The sequence below is a fragment of the Choloepus didactylus genome, chromosome 7 (genome assembly GCF_015220235.1).
Source record: "Choloepus didactylus isolate mChoDid1 chromosome 7, mChoDid1.pri, whole genome shotgun sequence".
Classification (NCBI taxonomy): domain Eukaryota; kingdom Metazoa; phylum Chordata; class Mammalia; order Pilosa; family Megalonychidae; genus Choloepus; species Choloepus didactylus.
In genome coordinates, this window is record NC_051313.1 from 113152409 (window position 1) to 113169414 (window position 17006).

Here is a 17006-nt window from a genome sequence, read left to right on the forward strand (position 1 = left end):
GTTTTCTAGATATAAGATCATATCATCTGCAAACAATGACAGTTTTACTTCTTCTTTTCCAATTTGGATGCCTTTTATTTCTTTGTCTTGCCGGATTGCCCTGGCTAGCACTTCCAGCACAATGTTGAATAACAGTGGTGACAGCGGGCATCCTTGTCTTGTTCCTGATCTTAGAGGGAAGGCTTTCAGTCTCTCACCATTGAGTACTATGCTGGCTGTGGGTTTTTCATATATGCTCTTTATCATGTTGAGGAAGTTTCCTTCAATTCCTACCTTTTGAAGTGTTTTTATCAAAAACGGATGTTGGATTTTGTCAAATGCTTTTTCAGCATCTATTGAGATGATCAATTGATTTTTCCCTTTCGAGTTTTTAATGTGTTGTAATACATTGATTGTTTTTCTTATGTTGAACCATCCTTGCATGCCTGGAATGAACCCCACTTGGTCATGGTGTATGATTTTTTTAATGTGTCTTTGGATTCGATTTGCAAGTATTTTGTTGAGGATTTTTGCATCTATATTCATTAGGGAGATTGGCCGGTAGTTTTCCTTTTTTGTAGCATCTTTGCCTGGTTTTGGTATTAGATTGATGTTAGCTTCATAAAATGAATTAGGTAGTGTTCCATTTTTTTCAATGTTTTGAAAGAGTTTGAGTAAGATTGGTGTCAGTTCTTTCTGGAAAGTTTGGTAGAATTCCCCTGTGAAGCCATCTGGCCCTGGGCATTTATTTGTGGGAAGATTTTTGATGACTGATTGGATCTCTTTGCTTGTGATGGGTTGGTTGAGGTCTTCTATTTCTTCTCTGGTCAGTCTAGGTTGTTCATATGTTTCCAGGAAATTGTCCATTTCTTCTACATTATCCAGTTTGTTGCCATACAGTTGTTCATAATATCCTCTTATAATTTTTTTAATTTCTTCAGGATCTGCAGTTATGTCACCTTTTTCATTCATTATTTTGTTTATATGGGTCTTCTCTCTTTTTGATTTTGTCAGTCTAGCTAGGGGCTTGTCAATCTTGTTGATCTTCTCAAAGAACCAACTTTTGGTGATATTTATCCTTTCTATTGTTTTTTTGTTCTCTATGTCATTTATTTCTGCTTTAATCCTTGTTATTTCTTTTCTTGTACTTGGTTTAGGATTGGTTTGCTGTTCATTTTCTAGCTTCTTCAGTTGATCCATTAGTTCTTTGATTTTGGCTCTTTCTTCCTTTTTAATATATGCGTTTAGTGCTATAAATTTCCCCCTTAGCACTGCTTTTGCTGCATCCCATAGGTTTTGGTATGTTGTGTTCTCATTTTCATTCGTCTCTATATATTTAGCAATTTCTCTTGCTATTTCTTCTTTAACCCACTGATTGTTTAGGAGTGTGTTGTTTAACCTCCAGGTATTTGTGAATTTTCTAAGTCTCTGATGGTTATTGACTTCTAATTGTATTCCATTGTGGTCAGAGAATGTGCTTTGAATAATTTCAATCTTTTTAAATTTATTGAGGCTTGTTTTATGTCCCAGCATATGATCTATTCTGGAGAAAGTTCCGTGAGCACTAGAAAAGTATGTGTATCCTGTTGATTTGGGATGTAATGTCCTGTAGATGTCTGTTAAATCTAATTCATTTATCAGATTGTTTAGGTTTTCAATTTCCTTATTGGTCTTCTGTCTGGTTGATCTATCTATAGGAGAGAGTGATGTGTTGAAGTCTCCCACAATTATTGTGGAAACATCAATTGCTTCCTTTAGTTTTGCCAATGTTTCTCTCATGTATTTTGTGGCACCTTGATTGGGTGCATAGACATTTACGATTGTTATTTCTTCTTGCTGAATTGCCCCTTTTATTAGTATGTAGTGGCCTTCTTTGTCTCTCAAAACATCCCTGCATTTGAAGTCTATTTTATCTGAGATTAATATTGCTACACCTGCTTTCTTTTGGCTGTAGCTTGCATGAAATATTTTTTTCCATCCTTTCACTTTCAGTTTCTTTGTGTCCCTGTGTCTAAGATGAGTCTCTTGTATGCAACATATTGATGGTTCATTTTTTTTGATCCATTCTGCGAATCTATATCTTTTAATTGGGGAGTTTAATCCATTTACATTCAACGTTAAAACCGTGAAGGCATTTCTTGAATCGGCCATCTTATCCTTTGGATTATGTTTGCCATAGTTTTCCCTCTCTCTATTAATATCCTTTATTGTACCCATACCGAATTTCTTTAGTACTGAACCTTTCTCCAAGTCTCTCTGTCCTGTCTTTGTTTCTCTGTCTGTAGGGCTCCCTTTAGTATCTCCAGTAGGGCAGGTCTCTTGTTAGCAAATTCTCTCAGCATTTCTTTGTCTGTGAAAAATTTAAGCTCTCCCTCAAATTTGAAGGAGAGCTTTGCTGGATAAAGTATTCTTGGCTGGAAATTCCTCTCACTCAGAATTTTAAATATATCGTGCCACTGCCTTCTCGCCTCCATGGTGGCTGCTGAGTAGTCACTACTTAGTCTTATGCTGTTTCCTTTGTATGTGGTGAATTGCTTTTCTCTTGCTGCTTTCAGAACTTGCTCCTTCTCTTCTATGTTTGACAGTGTGATCAGTATATGTCTCGGAGTGGGTTTTTTTGGATTTATTCTATTTGGAGTTCGCTGAGCATTTATGATTTGTGTATTTATGTTGTTTAGAAGATTTGGGAAGTTTTCCCCAACAATTTCTTTGAATACTCTTCCTAGACCTTTACCCTTTTCTTCCCCTTCTGGGACACCAATGAGTCTTATATTCGGACGTTTCATATTATCTATCATATCCCTGAGGTCCATTTCGAGTTTTTCAATTTTTTTCCCCATTCTTTCTTTTATGTTTTCATTTTCCATTCTGTCATCTTCCAGGTCACTGATTCGTTGTTCAACTTCCTCTAGTCTTGTACTATGAGTGTCCAGAATCTTTTTAATTTGGTCAACAGTTTCTTTAATTTCCATAAGATCATCCATTTTTTTATTTAGTCTTGCAATGTCTTCTTTATGCTCTTCTAGGGTCTTCTTGATTTCCTTCATATCCCGTACTAGGGTCTCATTGTTCATCTTTAGTTCTTTGAGTAGCTGCTCTAGGTGTGTCTCTTCTGGTCTTTTGATTTGGGTGCTTGGGCTTGGGTTATCCATATCGTCTGGTTTTTTCATATGCTTTATAATTTTCTGTTGTTTTTGGCCTCGTGGCATTTGCTGACCTTGATAGGGTTCTTTTAGGGTTTGTAGACCAGTTGAAGTCCTTATCTCTAATTTATCAGATCTACAGCTTCGTGGAGTACACTTTCTCTAACTAACCAGCAGGTGGCGTCCACGAGCCACCTGTTCTCCACAAGCCAGATCTCCCCTGCTTAGCCTTTTTGGTGAGTGGGGGAGTGAGTCTTGTGGGGCCCAATTGGTGTCCCAAGCTTGCGTGTGTAGTTGGTGTTGCCTGCCCTGTATGTGGGGCGTGTTTCTGGGCAGTCGGGGAGGGGGGGTGGCCCTAACAATCAAATCTCCCTGATGATCCTAGAGTTTTAAAGCTACTGCAATAGTCTAATCCTTCAGTTCAGTCCTGCCACAGTTTGTCTCTGCCACTGACCCACAAGTCTTTGGTATTGGCGTATGGCTCCTGAGACTTGCAAGTGGGCCCCTCTTCCAGGCTGTGCACCCCGGGTCCTCTGTTGAGGGATGACTGTGCTATGTCGCAGGTGAGTGCCGTCCCCCCAGGGCAGTTCTGGGCTGCTGGGCTGTGTTGGGAGGCTCCCAGTCTGCTCAAATGATGGCTGAATGGGGCTCTGTTAATTCACACTGCTCCCCCTTCCCAGCTCTGGGACATTCAGCTGAGTTTGCAGGGAAGGCTAATGTCCACGCCCAGTTTTGTGGTGTGTGCCTGTTATTTGAAGCACTTCCGTCACACTGGGTTGTCTGGGGCAGCTCTGGGCTATGGGGCTGGCGATGGGCAGGAGTGTTTCCTGTCCACCAGGATGGTGGCTGTGAGCGGACACCCCCCTTTTCTTGGGAAGTTGTGTTGTTTAGTGAATTTTCTCAGCCACTGGATTATTGCCTTTTGTCTCAGAGCTCTCTTAGTTCTGCTCTTGACTTGACGTGCCCAAATTTCAATTCTTTGAAGCTTTCTGTATTGAGCTTCTTAGAGTAATTGTTTTAGAAAAAGCAAAAAGGATTTAAAAAAAAAAAAAAAAAAAAACCGGCCCTCCTCAGAGATCTAATGGGTTATTGAAATGCTAATAGACAAAGCAACCAGGGCCATTAAGGAAAAGTGCCCAGGGCAGAGAGATCAGCCTTGCTTCGGGATTTGCATATGCGCCTCAAGGCCTGATCTCCGCCCTTCCCCTTTCTGTGTTCACCAGAATTCCAAAAATCCTCTGCTTTTATTTTGGAGTTTTTCGTGTTGTTTTTTTTCTATGCCTGTCTCCTCTCTGCTGGGCTGGCTGCTCTCAGAGTCTCTGGTGTCTGGCCTCAGTCTATCTATGGTTGGAGTTTGAATCAGTAGAATGAGTTTCCGGTAAGAGCAGCCACTGCAATTCTCCCTTCTCCTTCCTGGAGCTGACAGCCCCTCCTCCCCCGGGACTGAGCCTGGCAGGGAGGGGCGTGGGTCCCCTGGCCGCAAAAACTTACAGATTTCGCTGATCTCAGCAGTTCCACGTTTTCATGAGTGTTGTATGAAGTATGCCCAAAGACAGATTGCTCTGTGGTGTCCAGTCCACGCAGTTCCTGGCTTTTTACCTACTTTCCTGGAGGAGTAACTAAAACATACAGCTCACCAGTCTGCCATCTTGCCCCGCCCTCCATTTATTTTTAAAACAAACCTTTCCCTAGAAAAAAATAAATGTTTCCCCAGTGTTGTGATATGTTTCATCCTAGAAAACTGATGGTGGAATGAAAGTAGTGTGATAACAAAGAAAAGGCTCTGAACAGATAAGCAGGGAATATGTGACCCTGGACAAGTCCCTCTCCCTGCCATAGAATAAAGTAAGATAACTTTTTTTTTAAAGGGGAAAGAGATAAGAAAATAAATGAGGGAAAAAATGTAAAGTGCTTAGACTTGTGCAGTTGAAATAAACAGATAATGTTAAACTCTATTTCAGCCATAGCTTGCTTTTCTTTTCCTTGTTGTTGTAATTAACTTGCTTGGTGGTTTCCTTTTCCCGACCTGTGTACCCATATAGGGAGGGTAAATGGGCATTGAAATCACTAAAAGCTGAAGAGCAGGTGGATGGAGGATGATTAAAAGGCCAAGGGTAGATCATTGCTTGATAATCAGCGTGTGACTTTTATTGTCCCTATAGGACAGTATAGAGGGTATTTACTTCTTTCTTTGTGGACATTTTTTCCTGAAAATGTGATAGGTTGCTGCAAAATGCACATTGTTTCCTTTGGCATGGCCTCATATTCCTAACATTTAGGTGTGCCATGCATATAATTACCTAAGAGTTGAGTGAAAAAGAGAGAAGGGAAGGGAGGAGAAGAGAGAGGAGTAAAGGAGAGAGACTTGTGAAACTGGCATGAGTACAATTTTATACTTTTCTCACCAATCATTTATCACAGACTGTTTAAATTTTAAGGCCTAGAGAAGTCATCTAGTCCAGTGGTTTTCAGATTGTGCTTCATGGAACCCAGTGATATATCATGATGAAGCGGATAGAGACTCCTTAGAGAAGGATGTACCTTAAAGAAAGTTATAAAGATTAAATGAGATCATGTCCCTCCTACTTAAAACCTTTCAGAGTGCCTCTCTTCCTATGGCATAAAGCCCAAAGTCCTTACATTACAATAACAAAGCCCTTCATGATCTGCCCACTCGGAGCCCATTCTGTGCCCACTCAGTTTCTTCTGTTCAATTCTTCATACTTTACATTCCAACAGTACCAGATTCTGGCCCCTTCCCTGAACTTGCCAAGCTGTTTCACAGCTCTCTGTATTTGTACTTCATGCTGCTTCCTCTCTTTGTTTACCCAGCAAACAACCTTGCTCCAGTTACAGTTATCTCCAAACTAATAGCCACCCAGCCTTTTCCCATCACTGTCTTGATTCTAGTTTATTTTCTGTGTAATACCATCATGATCTAAAACGATGTCATTAATGTATTTGTTTATTTGTGTCTTCTGCTTCCCTCACTCTGCATACTCTCCCTGGACAATCGATCTGTTGGGCTCACGTGGCATCAGTCAATCCCAGATCTTCATCTCCTGCCTGGATCTTTCTCCTGCACTTCTCAGCAGCACACTGAAGTGACCACTGCATGACTTCAGTAGGGTGGTACATAAACACCTCAAATTCCCAACAAAATGCCTCAAGCCAGCTAAACCTACCCAACAAGTTCCTCTTCCTATGTTCTCATCTCAGTGAATGATACCTAGTCGCCTTATCAAGAAAGCTGGGCGTCATATTTCATTCGTCTCCCTACCTTAGCCAGTCATTTCAGTTTTGATGATTCTTCCTTCTTAAATTCCTTCTAGGACATCCTCTTCTCTACATCTCTATTGCAGCAACTAGTTGCCCTTTTTCTTGTCTAAATTACTATCTTAGTCCAGCTCCTCTAGAATAGCACTGTCCAATAAAAATATTTATGATTTTAATAAATTTTCTAGTAGCCATGTTAAAAAAAAGTAATAAGAAGCAGGTGACATGAATTTTAATAATCTATTTTATGTAAACCAATATATCCAAAATATCATTTTAACATGTAATCAACATAAAAACATATTAAGTGGGTATTTACAATTTTTCTTTTAATACTATATCTCCTAAATCCAGTATGTATTTTACACTTACAGCATATCTCCATTTGGACCAGCCACATTTCTACATCTGAGTAGGCATCTGTGCCTAGTTGGCCACCACATTTGGCATCAAAGCTATAGAATTGAGACAAGGATTAAAGTGATAACATTTTCTTTGGCAAGTTCCAAGCCAGTGGTGAGGGTAAAGGAAAAATGTGTTGCAGTACATTCCCACCTCACAGCCACTGCAAAGACATCAGCAGGCACAGCTCCTTCCCATCTTCTGTTTCCCTTTGATCATGGGGAGCTCTGTCTTCCTACAACTCTTTCACAACTATACAGAAAGACTATGACATTTTATCCATGTCTCCAAGTAAACGAATGACTCATCAGGGTTAAATCAGAAATTTCAAGGAGAATGAGGGAATCTTAGAGACATACTAGGTTTACATCCAATATGCTGATTGAGCCTTTTGACTCTGGTTTTCTCTCTCTCTCCAGTACATTTTTCACACAGTAGCCAGATGTTCTTTCTAAAATGCAAACCTGATTCTATCTTTCCTGTATTTCGAAACCGCCAATGACTCCCCTTTGTTCTCAGGATAAAGTTCAACCTCTCTATAGTTCAAAGCTTTGCTTGATGTGACCCTGCCTACGTCCCCAGCTTCTTGACTCAACTACCTCCCTCCCATCTTGAATGCTATGTGTGTTTGTTATCTATTGCTGCATAACAAATTACACCAAAAGCTTAAAACCAATAGCTTAAAACAGCAATAAACATCTGTTATCTCACAGTTTCTGTGGGATAGGAATTTAGGAGTGGCTTAACTGGGTAGTTCTGGCTTGAAGTCTTTTAAAGGGTCAACCAAGCTATAGTCATCTGAAGGCTTGCGTTGGCCTGAGGGACTCACTTTTTAACTGAAAGCCTTTCTTGGCAGAGGCCTAATTTTCTCTTCTTACTGGTCTCTCTAGAGGCTGCTGGAGTGTCCTCACAGCATGATGGCTGGCTTCCTCAGAGCAAGTGATCCCAGAGGGAGCAAGGCATAGGCCACAATGTTTTCCTAATGACCTAGCCTCAGAAGCCACACATTGTCATTTCCACAATATCCTACTGTTTACAAAGGTTAGCCCTTTGTAACCAATAGGATATTGGTAAGGGAGGGAACTACACAATGGCATGAATAACAGAAGACAGTTATTGGAGGCTATCATGGAGACTGGTACCACAGTATGAAGCATCTATAGAAGTTCTTTAAGCCTCTTTGATATCCCCTCACCAGCCTTTCGGCATTTCCACATTTGTTCTCTCATACCACAGAATAATTCTCTTTCTTTCTTCTCTTCTCTTCGCTTTCCTTTCTAACTCTTATTTATCCTTCATGTTTCAATTTGGACATCACTTATTGTGAGAAGTATTCTTTCAACATGCATAATCCTCCCCCAACCACCACCAGCCGTGACACCCTTACTCCATGATACCAGAATACCTTATTTTTCCCTTATCAGCAGCCCTTAACACATTTGATTATAATTGCCTGTTTCCTGGCCTATCTCCCCCATGAGACTATCAGTTCATAAGAGCAGGGACCAGGTCTTTCTGGCTCATTTGTTGTATCCTTATTGCCAAGCCAGTGCTTGGCAGCATATTGCAGGTTCTCAATAAATAGTTGTTGGAAAGATGAACGATTCAATCTTTCAGTGATTGGTGAATGATTGACCAGACATTTTGTCTCCCACTAGACTATGAACTCTCAGAAACAGTGTCCTGGTCTTTCTGTATTTCCCAAGGCATAACATAGTACCCAGCAATAATAGACCCCTAAAATAAATATCACTTTCTCCTTCCTTCTCTTCCTCCCTGCTCTTTTTTTTTTTTTTTTTTTAATTATATTTTCTATTTATTTCATTAACAAGTGCATAGTACAAGCCCTTTATCCCAATCCAAGTACTCGGTAAAAGATCAACAATAAACCCTGGATGACACAGACATGATTTGTTTGGCATGATTAAACATTTAAAAACAGCAGTTAACATTTGGTACATCATATGACCACTTTTGCTTTTAACAAAGTAATCAGACATGGTAAAAAATACTTTATGATTTTTCATTTAGAAATATTTTAATGCTAAGACTAAAACTACTATTGCAACAACAAAAATTTAATCCATTAACTGTAAACTCTTCAATTTTCCCTCTTCAGGTTGCTGTGTTGTGTGTTAAGCTGAGCTAGTCAAATTTTAGCACGATATTCATTTAGACTGACAGGCTTTCATTTAGAGTGATAGACTTCCAAAGTTTCTTTAAAAATATAAGATATCTATAATTCGATAAATACTATCATATCACGTACTACAAAGACACGAAAAGTAACATGGAATAGGTGTACTCTAAAATATGACTTACTGACCATAGGATTGTGGTTAGATAGAAATATGATAAAATTTTTTACTAAAAACATTTCCAGTGTTACCTTTTTCCATATGGAAAGCAAAAGAAAAAAAAATACTTTGCAGAAAAGAACACTGAATGATTCAAAAGCAAAATAAGCTCTCAATGGCATTTGTGGAATGTTTAAGAGCCAAAGGTGATTTTAAAATGTGGAGCTTTATCTTTTTTTTCCAGGTTATTTTTAAAGGATTTTTGCCACAGTTGAGGTGAATGTTTACAAAGCCAAGTAATGATTTAATAGTGTTCTCAATACAAAAGCAACATGTAGAAACTTTATGTGCAGCACACTGTCTTTTCAGAAATGCAGAGAAATTTTACAAGCAAAAAAACAAGACAGCTATGATAAGAACTTTTATCACTAATTAGGTAGATGGTCCATATAAGAAAAGGCTAAAATCCTAGAAGTAATTTCAATTAAGTGTATGTGACAGAAATGAAAGACTAGAAATAAGAATCCAGATTTCCAGGTATCTAGTGAACACTAGACATTCTGTTTTCAAGATACAGCTAGCTATTCCTTAAGCCAAAACCAATTCTCAATTATCTGTGAGCCATAAAACCCCAGTGTATACATCAGTATTTCTGCCAGGGATTGACTCTCAGGCAGCTTAGAGAACAGACTATTAGGTTATAAGGGCAAGCGTTCAAAGTTCAGTGGGCAGGAGCAGAAAAAGGAAATGCTATTGGATTTTTCTCCATCTTAAGTTCCTGCCCTTTCTGCTTTAAACACTTTACCAGTATAGAGCTGGGAAGGCTTCCAGTAGGTCACAGCAAGAGGAAAAACCTTTCATCTGTGATGTTCTGTTCATTTACCAGGACCTGTTACCCTTCTATTAGCACAGTTGAGAGTTGGTGATATTATTTCAAGAAGTTGAGCACAAAGCCAAGATGCACAAGGAGGAATGCAAGCAGTTAATATTGGATTATGTACTGAAATGATGCCCTTATGTTTGTGGCCTAGAATGTAATCATAGTGAAGGAAAAAAACCTCCATGAGTGTTACAACTGTATCAAAGACTCTATTAAAACGGTACAATGATATAAAGAAGTTTATTCAATTCATACAAGTAATGTTTCAGACCTGTACAATGAAAAGCTAGACTGAGCTAGGGGGAAAAAATCCTTATATTGATAACAAAATATTTTCTAGCCCACGTAAGTAACCTGCGATCACTTGCTAGGAAAAACTTCCATGGCCACACAGGTCATGCAGATGTTTTCTATGGTAATTGTATTAACTTTTTTTTTTTCAAACTGAGCAAAACAATGCAACTTTTATTTTTTCTTGTATTTCAAAACTACTTATGTTAATTCTTCTTCCCATCTCAATCCATCCCATTACCAAGACAGAAATGAGATAAGGAATGAGAAAAAGAGCCTTGATTGTTTCTCATTTTCCTCCTTTTCCCTTAGAGAAAACTAATAATTAATTTTAAAAAATGTTAAAGTCAGAAGGATAACGAGATTCAAAATTTTTCTTGAAAATAAAAAGAATAAATAAGTAAATGGGCATTCAGATGTCAATAATCAAACAACCCCCCAATACAGCTTTAAGGTAATTTCATTTTTTTTTCTTTTTAATTTTTATTGGGATTGTTCAGATACCATACAATTATCCAAAGATCCAAAGTATACAACCAGTTGCCCCTGGTACCCTCATACAGCTGTGCATCCATCAGTGCACTTAATTTTTGTTCAATTTTTAGAAACTTTTCATTACTCCAGACAAGAAATAAAGTGAGAGATGAAAAAAGAAAAAGAAAAAGAAAAAAAAAAAAAAAAAGAAAAGGGAACTTGAATCCTCCCATATCCCTAACCAACCCCCCTCAATCATTGACTCGTAGTGTTGGTATAGAACATTTGTTACTGTTTATGAAAGAATGTTGAAGTACTACTAACTGTAGTATATAGTTTGCAATAGGTATATATTTCTTCCATATATGTCCCTCTATTATTAACTTCTAATTGTATTGTCTTATATGTTCTGGTTCATGGAAGAGTTTTCTAATATTTGTACAGTTAATCATGGACATTGCCCACCATAGGATTCAGTTTTATACATTCCCATCTTTTGACCTCCAGCTTTCCTTCTGGTGACATATATGACTCTGAGCTTCCCCTTTCCACCTCATTCACACACCATTCGGCACTGTTAGCTATTCTCACATCTTGCTACTGACACCTCTGTTCATTTCCAAACATTTAAGTTCATCTTAGTTGAACATGCTGCTCATACTAAGCAACTGCTCCCCATTCTTAAGCCTTGTCCTATATTTTGATATAAAGTAATTTCATTTTAACAGGGAAGTGTTAGAATAGAAAAGAAGCTTCCTGAGAGACACTCGTTTTAACAATAGATTATAGCTTAAATTATTATTGTATCAATTTTACCTAGCAATGGCAGAGTTAATTTTTTTCTTCCTTTCATGAACCCTTATAAGGCTAAAGTACAGTGGTTCATAAATGTCATATAATGGGCTGGTAAACATCTACCGTATTGATCCATCATGTTTATTTAAAGTTTTCTTAACATTAGACACTTTTTAGTGGGTGTAAAAAACTTAGTAAACAACCATTTCATTTCTTCTCTTATCCTAGTCACAGAAGCCAGTTATAATAAATGATACAGATTTCAGCTGTAATTTATGAAATATTCAAGAGCTGCCACAGTCCCAAGAACAAGAGAAAACTTGAACCCACAAATAAACCATCAAGATAAATGTAAATACAGTATAGTTTTAATTTTCATTCATTCTATCTCAGACAACTCCAAGTAACTATAAATACCTTATGCAAGAAAGTAATTTTTAAACCTATCAAAACTATTTGAAATATTTAAATTCAGAGATCTCAAATTTCCTTCAGTCAGGCCAGAAATCATCCCAAAAATTATGATCACAGTTACAAATAGAATGAATGGAATGTTTATATTTAGGACAACCAAAAAAAGCCCCATGTAACTTTTTATAAATATCGTTTACTCAAATATACTGTAAATAGGAATGGTGATAACACAGGGAGCAAAAATAAGCTTGCAATTGAAATTTCTATAAGCTCATGAAAACAATACCATCTCATACTGTAAATGCAAAAGGAAAAACAGTTATAATGGGGTTAACAGTACTCTAGTCATCTTTGTTCATTTGGTCGTGCAAAGTGTTTAATTATTTTCACTTCCCATATCACAAAGTTAGTCCACAGGAGGGGGTGGTGGATCTTGTCCATTATAAGGGCCCTTTGGCTTTCCACGTAGGTTGGATCCTCTTAGATTAGGAGGTCTCAGTAAGAACAAGGTCACTGCAATAACCACCCAGACCATTAAGCTCATAGTAATACTGATGCCATTATCCCCAGAAGGTCCTGGTAATTCCTGAAGACATTCTGTGTCTGTGCAGTAGGACTGGGACTGCCTCAACAGATTGATCAGCCTTCTCATCGCATGTTCATAAGAGCAAATACACTCACAGGGATCAAATCCGCCTTCTGCCATGATTACTCAGCTTGATTTAACTTGACTGTTAAAATCTGCCCAGACAACAACTGATGGGGCAGGGAGATTGGGGACTGGGGCCAAGGCTCGACAGAAAGACGGCTTGGAGCCTCCAGAACGCTGTGGCCATTCCAGATGCCACTGCCACTGCTGCTGCTTCTTGGAGCTGCCTGCTCTGTTTTTGTTTTTGTTTTTTTAATCACTTTTTTTAATGCAGTTTTATTGAGATATATTCACACAGCATAGAAACCATCCAAAATATACAATCATTGGTTCACAGTATCATCACATAGTTGTGCATACACCACGATCAAATTTAGAGTGTTTTCATTACTCCAGAAAAGAAATAAAAATAAAAAAGAAAACCCTAATCCTCCCATACTCCTTATTCCCTCCCCTCATATTATTGACCCATAATATTGGTGTGGTACATTTGTTACTGTTGATGAAAGAATATTAAAATATTACTGTTAACTATAGTCCATAGTTGGCAATAAGTATGTTTTTTCCCCATATACCCCTTGTTCCAGTTTACTAATGCTGCCGTTATGCAAAATACCAGAAATGGATTGACTTTTATAAAGGGTATTTATTAAGTTACAAATTTACAGTTCTAAGGCCATAAAAGTGTCCAAACTAAGGCATCAACAAGAAGATACCTTCACTGAGAAAGGCTGATGGCATCTAGAACACCTCTGTCAGCTAGGAAGGCCTGTGGCTGGCATCTGCTTGTCCTTTGCTCCTGGGTTGCATTTCAAGATGGCTTTCTCCAAAATGTCTCTGGGCTTCTGTCTCTCTTAGCTTCTCTCTCTCAGCTGTGCATCCTTGCTTGTTCTCCCAGGGCATTTCTCTCTTAAGTGTCTAGGGATCCTCTCTTAGCTTCTCTGGGGCAAACTCTGGGCTTCATCTCTTAGCTTCATATCTCCAAACATTTTTCTGTCTGCATCTCCAAGTGTCTGGGTCTGTGTCGGCCCCTGAGCCCACTTAAGGACTCCAGTAAACTAATCAAGACCCACCTTGAATGGGCAGGGTCACGCCTCCATGGAAATAATCTAATCAAAAGGTCTCACCCACAGTTCGGTGGGTCATATCTCAATGGAAACAACCTAATCAAAAGATCCCACCCATAATAAGTATGTACTCACATGATTAGATTAAAAGAACTTGGCTTTTGTGGGGGACATAATAGATTCAAATTAGCACACCCTTCTATTATTAACTCCTTATGATAGTGTTGTGCACCTGTTCTAGTTCATGAAAGAACTTTTTTATATTTGTACAGTTAACCATGGACATTGTCCACCACAAGATTCACTGTGTTATACATTCCCATGTTTTAACCTTCAGCTTTCCTTCTGAAGACATACACGACTCTAAACTTCCCCTTTCCACCACACTACTCCCTGCTCTTTTTAATGGACTAAAGATTCCAGCGATTCAACATCTTTATGGGTCTCATTAGTTGTAAATCTGATTATTTATGAAAGTTCACCTCTCGATTGTTTCTTATTGTTAAACATAGCTGGCATTCCCCTTTAAGTCAACATTGAAATAAGATTTCAAATAATTTATATTTTTGATGATAGGGCTTAATAACCCTGGCACTGTTCATTTTATATTAAGTGAGTGCCTTGAAGGGTAAAGTGGTGAATGGTTAATAAATTTAACATATCAATAAGTGCTTTTTCCTGAGTAACTAACTATGGCCATGTTACAGGTTGTGTGAGAAATGAATACTTTTCCTTGGAGCTTGATTTTGTTAACACAAGGAATTACTTACCAGCATGTAAGTTGAAATAAGTTATTTCTGTTTCCAGATTATATATTTAGGAGAAAATTGACATACTCCTGTGGCATTCAATTGATTTTAAGGCCAGTTCTCTTCAGTACTCTGTCAGCCATGTAAAAAGGCAGCAAGTGAAAAGGAGGCTTGTTGTCAACAGAACTGGCCCTGCCTCCTCCTCTCAGGGGTCAATTACAATTTCTTCTCAGAATATGCTGGGATGAAAGCAATAAGGGGATAAATAAAACATGGCTATGTATTCCCACTCTTCTAATTCCTTTCAAAAAATAGTCTTATTTTATATTTTTTCTTTATTTTTTTTTATACCTTGTAAGTTACCTGTACATTTCTTTTGAAGTTTGTTTTGTTTTGTTTTGTTTTTGTTTTTCCAAATTCCCTGAGAGGTTTATGAGCTTAGGAATCGAAGAGAACTACATTCAAATTCTGGCTGTTCCCTCTTCCTGGCTATGTGTCTTTGGAAAAGTTATGTTATATCTCTGGATCTTATTTTTTTTTTTTTAGTGTGTAGAATGAGAATAAAAATGACCCCATCATAAGGTTGTTGTCAGACTCAGTAAGATACTGTGCGTAAAGTGCCTGGTGTGGTCTGTGGCATATAGTAGATGCTCAATTGAGGTTAGGTAGGTAACCCCTGGTATGGTTCTCTGGCTGCTAAAGCAAATACCATGCAATGGGTTGGCTTAAACAATGGGAATTTATTACCTCATGGTTTTGAGGATAGGAAAAGTCCAAATCACAGGGTCATCAAAGCAATGCTTCCTTCCTAAAAACTGGTGTTCTGGAGCTGGCAGCCAGTGAGCCTTGGTCCTGGGCTCCTCTTTCACATGACAATGCACATAACAGCCTCTCCCATCCTCTCCCTTCTCTTCTAGGTTCTGTTGACCTTCAGCTTCTTGCTTCCCATGACTTTCTCACTATCAGAATTTCATTCTGTTTATAAAGGACTCCAGTAATAGGATTAAGATCCGTCCTGATTGAGTTGGGCCACATCTTAATTGAACTAATTTCATCATAAGGCCCTACTTAAAATGGGTCCATACTCACGGAAATGGATTGAGTTTAAGAACATGTGTTTAGCTCCAAACCACCACAACCCCTTTTCCTAGGCTGTTTTGCTTATCTTGAAAAGGAGTTTGCGCTGTATCTGGTGGTGATCAGAGTCATTACCCCAGGAATGGGTCACCATCAGTTCTGGAAGAGAGGTAGTTTTCCTGGGCCATCTGATGAAACCCCTAGTATGCTCCTTCTTAGTTCACTTTTCTTCCCAACTAACCAGAGTAGTGTGATCTGAATATATTGTGTTTTTTCTTTGTGTGTTTTCCTTTCTCTCCTTCCTTGGATTCTTTGTCCCTCTTGGCCCTGTTTTCTTCTTCCTTCCTTCAGTGGTGACTGGTATTTTTAGATCCTTGCTTGCTTCCTTTTGCTAGTACCACCAAGACTAGTTCCTTACCCCACTTCCCTTTCCTGTGCTGCAGAGTTAAGACTCTGGGAGAAGGATCTTCCTTTGCTCCTAAGACTCATAGCAGGGATTCGCTCCCTGGGCTTTACTTGGTGCCCTGCCAAGAAGTGGCTATTTGGATGATGTGTCCTCCTTTTTCTTAATAGGATCTTCGGTAAGATCTGTCTGGGAAGAATGTAATGGGCCCCCACAAATAGACTATCTTGGGGTATCCAGATCTTGAGTTGAGTGTTAAAACAGGTCTGTGTCAAAAGTGATGAATACTTTTTGTGGATTTTGAGCAAGTTGCCGATCGATCAGCTGCTATTTAATGAGAAAGAGGCACTGTAAGAGGAGCAAAAGCCCAGCTGCCTGTTCGGGAGCCACCTGCCTTTTCTCTTTACTTCATTTTCTTGCTAATGAAGGAACCAATTGGTTTAGAGCGATCAATGCTGACCTATTAGGATCAGACATTGTTTTGGCATTGCCAAGGCAATTAATTCAGCAGGGTTAGGATTAGAGAGAAAGGCGGTGAAAAAAGAGAAACAAGAAACTTCTTATTCAGAAACAACAATTCTGGTGTTAGAGGTATAAAAAGGATTAGTTAAAAAAAGAATTAATCATTAGAGCATTTTCTTTCTTTGTAAAATGACAAAAAGATTTGTTGACATTAGTTCATAGATTTAGGGAGATGGAAAGCTCTGCTTCACAGATCTGACTTAAGGTGTACACTTTTTTTATTGTCCTTTTTTTCCTATTTAAAGCTGTGACTTAGCCAAATAGCCTTCTTTAAGAGCTGTGTATTGTATAATAGGTACTATGACCTGTATGTGCTAGATTTTCCAAAGCAGCTCTGATTTAAAATATCCTGGCCCCTCATCACTTCTTTAATGAATGAAGACTTGTCAGAGAGGATAGTATGGAAAAACCTTGAGAGTAGGATTCATAGGCTAATCATCTTTACATGTACCCCTCCCCCTAATGCCTTTGGCCCAGCCTGGTGCCTTCCATGTAGATGCTCAGTAAATATTTGACTGACGAACTGACTGACTGCCTAACTGACTGAATAAGAGTTTGAATGAATCGAGCCTTTAAAAATGGGTAGGC

General features: G+C 38.6%; 2 protein-coding genes and 1 long non-coding RNA gene across 3 annotated transcripts in view; 1 reads left to right on the forward strand and 2 right to left on the reverse strand.

Annotated features, from left to right (window-relative positions):
• BTBD9 (BTB domain containing 9) overlaps positions 1-17006 on the forward strand; it is a 495371-nt gene that overhangs the window by 244916 nt on the left and 233449 nt on the right. The window lies entirely within an intron of this gene.
• Positions 5531-17006, reverse strand: part of LOC119539530 — a 50443-nt gene continuing 38967 nt past the window's right edge. Inside the window, exon 3 of the long non-coding RNA XR_005217898.1 lies at positions 5531-5663. This is a non-coding gene — a long non-coding RNA (uncharacterized LOC119539530). The remainder of the gene's footprint in view (positions 5664-17006) is intronic.
• Positions 12358-12672, reverse strand: LOC119539528 (small integral membrane protein 14-like). The gene has a single exon (XM_037843180.1). It carries the CDS (start codon positions 12655-12657, stop codon positions 12358-12360), a length of 300 nt encoding a protein of 99 aa, XP_037699108.1. The 5' UTR covers positions 12658-12672.

Bases quoted from the DNA above. Each gene is read 5' to 3' on its own strand.
- LOC119539528 (XM_037843180.1), bottom strand. From the start codon at position 12,657: ATGGCAGAAGGCGGATTTGATCCCTGTGAGTGTATTTGCTCTTATGAA.